Source organism: Morus notabilis, unplaced genomic scaffold (assembly GCF_000414095.1).
Source record: "Morus notabilis unplaced genomic scaffold, ASM41409v2 Scaffold269, whole genome shotgun sequence".
NCBI lineage: Eukaryota > Viridiplantae > Streptophyta > Magnoliopsida > Rosales > Moraceae > Morus > Morus notabilis.
The window spans coordinates 655,246-659,630 of NW_010363284.1; the positions used below are offsets into that span (position 1 = coordinate 655,246).

General features: G+C 37.9%; 2 protein-coding genes across 3 annotated transcripts in view; one reads left to right on the plus strand and one right to left on the minus strand.

The window, feature by feature from the left end:
• The window catches only part of LOC21404264, a 12,160-nt gene extending 10,651 nt beyond the window's left edge, over nt 1-1,509 (plus strand). The window contains exon 5 of one of the 2 annotated variants that reach the window (XM_024169347.1): nt 912-1,509. In XM_024169347.1, coding sequence (XP_024025115.1) covers nt 912-1,028 — 117 coding nt within the window. In that variant the 3' untranslated portion in view covers nt 1,029-1,509. The remainder of the gene's footprint in view (nt 1-911) is intronic. The other variant, XM_024169349.1, reaches the window with a different exon arrangement.
• A 504-nt stretch (nt 1,510-2,013) lies between these two features.
• On the minus strand, nt 2,014-4,028 carry LOC21404266 (taxadiene 5-alpha hydroxylase). Its single transcript, XM_010103871.2, has 3 exons — nt 3,051-4,028; nt 2,771-2,958; nt 2,014-2,478 (listed from the first exon to the last, which is right to left on the minus strand). Exons 1-3 carry the CDS (start codon nt 4,003-4,005, stop codon nt 2,185-2,187), a joined length of 1,437 nt encoding a protein of 478 aa, XP_010102173.1. The 5' UTR covers nt 4,006-4,028; the 3' UTR covers nt 2,014-2,184.
• Nucleotides 4,029-4,385: the final 357 nt, after the last annotated feature.

A 4,385-nucleotide genomic window follows, 5' to 3' on the forward strand; every position in this document is an offset into this window, starting at 1 on the left:
GGGGACAAGGTTACTTTTTTGGGGGGCGGGGGGTGTAGTTGATAAGTCACTGCTTAGACAAGTGTATATTAGGAGGAGTGGGAAATTAGAAGGTGGCTCAGGTGTGAGTGTTAGAAGAGGCGGAGTTAGTTAGAAGTCGGTTAGCAGAGGGGTTGATATAAATAGGAAGAAGGATTATTGAGTAGGCAGGAAACTAGTTGTCGAAACTGTAATCAGTTCTTGAAAGTCTTGGCTGGGAGGCTTGCAAACCCTCGAAGTCTGCTGTATACTTTGTAAATCTTCCATTACTGAATAAGAGAATTCTGGTTCTTCTTCTTTGTTTCTAGATTTTCTTTCGATCAGCACAGGCTTAACAGTGTATAAACTACTTCCTTGAGTAGGCAATTGACAGGTTTGTATTTAGGAACAACAAAGTTAAGGAACCCCTTTATGAAGGCTGGGAGGATCAGGTCGTTTATAGTATTATTTTTCTTTTTCTTACCGTGAGACGACACAAGTGCTTAATACCCTGAGCTAAGAGCTAAGGTCCTTGATTATTATCCGTTTTGTCTTTTTTTACTGTTGTACAGAGAAATTTGTTTAGTATCTGATACTCATTTGTAAAGGATTACCCCTTCACTCTTGACCACTGAAGCAAGACGGATTATTGGACAAAATTAATATCAAATGGAACTGGTATGAATTGTTATTAATTGGACTGCATTGCTAAGGGTAGTCAAAGTTAGGGTCCTAAATGCTACAATAAAATGTTAAGCTCCAACTTGCAAATGTCAAAAGATTCAGGTGTGGATTGGTGCAAATTACGCTTTTTTAAAATGAATCTCTGTTTGGTTGGATGTTTTGAGTGCACACTGTATATTTGTAATAATCACGCTCTTATGAATCAGATATTTGACTGACAACAAATGCAGGTGAGGAAACTAGAAACAACCCTGGTTAAATGTTGGTCCAGGAGAGGGTTGAAGCCAACAACTCACAGGCTATTACCAGACGCCAGACAGTGTGTGATAGATCCAACAAATGCATAGAAATATCATCGATACATGCGAAAGCAGATATTCTTTTAGCCATCAGAATAAGGTTTTTTTGTTATACCATTCTTTTATTCTAGAAAAGAGCAGGAAATGAAGTTCACCATTTTTCTTATTTGTATTGCATATTCCAGTTACTGTTAATGTCTAACCAAAATCTGGGTCCAAGCTGTAGAGAAGATTGGTTAGATAAGAAAACTAAATAGTTCAAGCACCGAATCGTTTGACAAGTAAACTGATGGAATTTTGATGTCCTAAAATGTGACAAAGCTTCCGAGTGTCATCTTCTTTCATTGGACAGTAGCAAATTTGTTTCAGGAATATGTAGAGTTTCCTAGAACATCATATGCAAAAGGCTTAGAGTTTCCAAGAATTTCATGTGACGGGTTGTATTTTCCACTGCAGAACTTGAAAAATTGGTCACTTTTGTTTTTGGTTAAGAGAAGGATTATCTGTGACGATGCTGCAATCGTCTCCATATGACAATATCTTTGTGCATGATTTCCACTTGCCTTTATATACGTGTTCCTTTGCCTACTTCTAGTTTTCTTTATCATTGTCCAATATGCAGGTACTATTTTATTTTATTTTATTTTTTTTCTTACGGGGAATTTCTATGATAGGATGTCTTTTTTAAGTATGGGCAGGAACTATTATTTTAACTGTTGGATTAGGTTTTTAACGGTTTGATTTGTAATTGGAGCAATTCTATGTCACACGTAAACGCTTGTATATTAAAAACTTAATTGAATGGTTAAAAAAACAATTCTAACCGATAGTTAAAAAGAATATGTTCTACAGTAGAAGTTCTCTATTTTGCCGGTCTAATGAGAGTATTAAGAACCAGGTATTTAATGCTAAAGTCGGAACAAAACTTGTTAACACAGCAGTGCGGGTTTTTTATTTTTTATTTTTTTTATTTTTTATTTGAAACTGAATTGTATATTTCTAAAAAAAACTTTATTCAAAAGAAGGGGTAATAATTGAGTTAAAGATCAAAAAAGAATTCTAGCATCAAGTGGCGGCTACACAGTCTTGATGCTGCCAACTTGTAGAGCTAGTTGATTTATGAAAAGAAAGAAGAAAAGGTAATAATATGCACTGAAAGTAAGGTCTATCATTTTATGACTTCCATTTTTGGTTGTTAACTTCATCACATCTTTGGGGAAATTTTGATGGGCATTCCATGAGAGGGAAATGGAAGGGGGTCCATGGTGATTTTCTCATCAGGATAGAGCAAAGACCAGTCATAACGTGTAACAACAAGATGCACAAAAATGAGCGTTGTTAACTTAGCCAGTTGATAGCCTGCACAAACTCTTGGCCCTCCCCCAAACGGAAGAAAAACGTAAGGCGGGAAGGGCTCCTCGAACCGACTAGGATTGAAACTCAAAGGATCTTGAAAATAATCTGCACTGTAATGTGTTCCGTATGTTGTCCACAGTACCTGCACATAACAGAAACAAATAAGTTGATCATCTTGTGTCTAAATAATTGTTCTGAGTAGGACTTAAAATATTTGTTTCTAAGACGGAGTTAAACAAACACCTATTGGTGAAATATAATTATAGACCGTCAGATCACATAAAAATTATTTCAAATATACAAGAAAAGTCAAATATACAAGAAAAGTACAACAATTTGACGGAATTTGATGAAAGTTTGACAATTGTTACTACATTATGATCTCATCCATGCATAAAAGAAAAATGAAGAGGAAAACAAATATGGATATGTACCTTCCATCCTTTGGGGATGGTGAATCCTTCGAATTCAATGTCAACAATCGCTTTCCTGAAAGAACCAAAGATTGGAGGGAAGAGTCTCATGCTTTCACGAGTAACTTGCCAGGTATACTTCATTTTCTTTACGTCATCCAGTGTCAGAATCTCGCCCGGTCTTTTGTCCCTCATTAGATCAACGTGTTCTGCCAGGAAAATGACAAAAAGAGTTGCTTAAAACTGATATTTCCACAGAAACAATGTTTGATTTTCCTGTTGATGGTGAAAGAGAGCATACCTTGAAGTAAGAGGGCATGGCAGTTTGGATGCTGAGACAACATCTTGAATGTCATGGCAATGGCAAAAGAAGTAGTATCATGAGCTGCAAAAACCAGCAAAACGATGTTATCGACAACTTCTTCTTCGCTGATCTCCCCCCAAATCAACCCTGCAACCAAACGGGACAGCAACATTCCTCCCTCTCTTTCTTGCAACCTTCCACAAGCTTCCATTTGCTGCCTCTCCTCCCTCACAACTTCAACAATCATTCTATGTATCTCCAACCGCGCTTTCGTTGCTCTTGAGAACTTGGATCCTGGAAACCGAATAGCTGGAGCAAAAACTCCTTCTAAGATCTTCTCAAAAGTCTCCAACATTCCTGCCTTAACATTGATCCCCAACAAGCACTCTAACACAATTGTGAATGTCATGGCTTTCGTTGAACGGTAAAGGCTAATCTCTTCTCGGTCGTTCCATTTTTGGCCTAAATGTGACAGAATGGAGTTGAAGACCTTGGGGACTAAAGTTTCAAGCCCCACATCCCCGAATGTCGCACTTATTAGGCCTCTGAGGCATCGATGACTCTCTCCTTGTTTTTCCATGATCGAGTTCTTTCCCATGAGCTGAACCGACGACGCAGGCCATGAGCTTACCACCATCTTGAACTCATTGGACAGAATGAATCTGTTGGCATTTGCTCCACTTACAATTACCGTTGGGGATCCCATCAGATGTGTTTTGAACACTTTTCCATATTTCCTGATCCGGGGTTGGATGAATTCCTCGAACAACCGGTTTCCTTTTTGCGCTTTGTAGAATTCCAGAGTTTCGCCAATCCAAGGAAACCCCATGTTGCCTGGTGGTAGTTTCTTCTTGTTTCTGTCATTGCTAAGCTTCAAGCAAATGACAAACACTGTAGTTGATGCTAGAGTAGAGAACAAACCAAGCAGAACATGGACGAGTTCTTTATCCATTGGTAGTTTGAAAGAAATGGAAAGGAAAGTTGGGATTTAGATGTGTAGTTTCCTATCAGGTGAGCAAAATTGTTGCTTTATATTCAAGAATGAGAGGAAGATAACCCATAAAGTCAAATCCTATTTTTGATGATTCCAGAAAAGTCGACCAATCATGTAGTCATGAAAGTCCTTGCATCACAAATCATCAATAAATTACAGCTCTGAGCCGACGCACAAGAAAAGCCTAGTTTGGTTCTCTGCATGTGCTCTATGTCGCAATAAATGTCTTGTCAAGCAACAAATAATGACAAGCAATCCTCATAAGTTATCAGAATATCTATTTCCAAGATTATATAATGTCCAGCTACCATATGAGTCACCGTTAGAAGTTTTTTTAA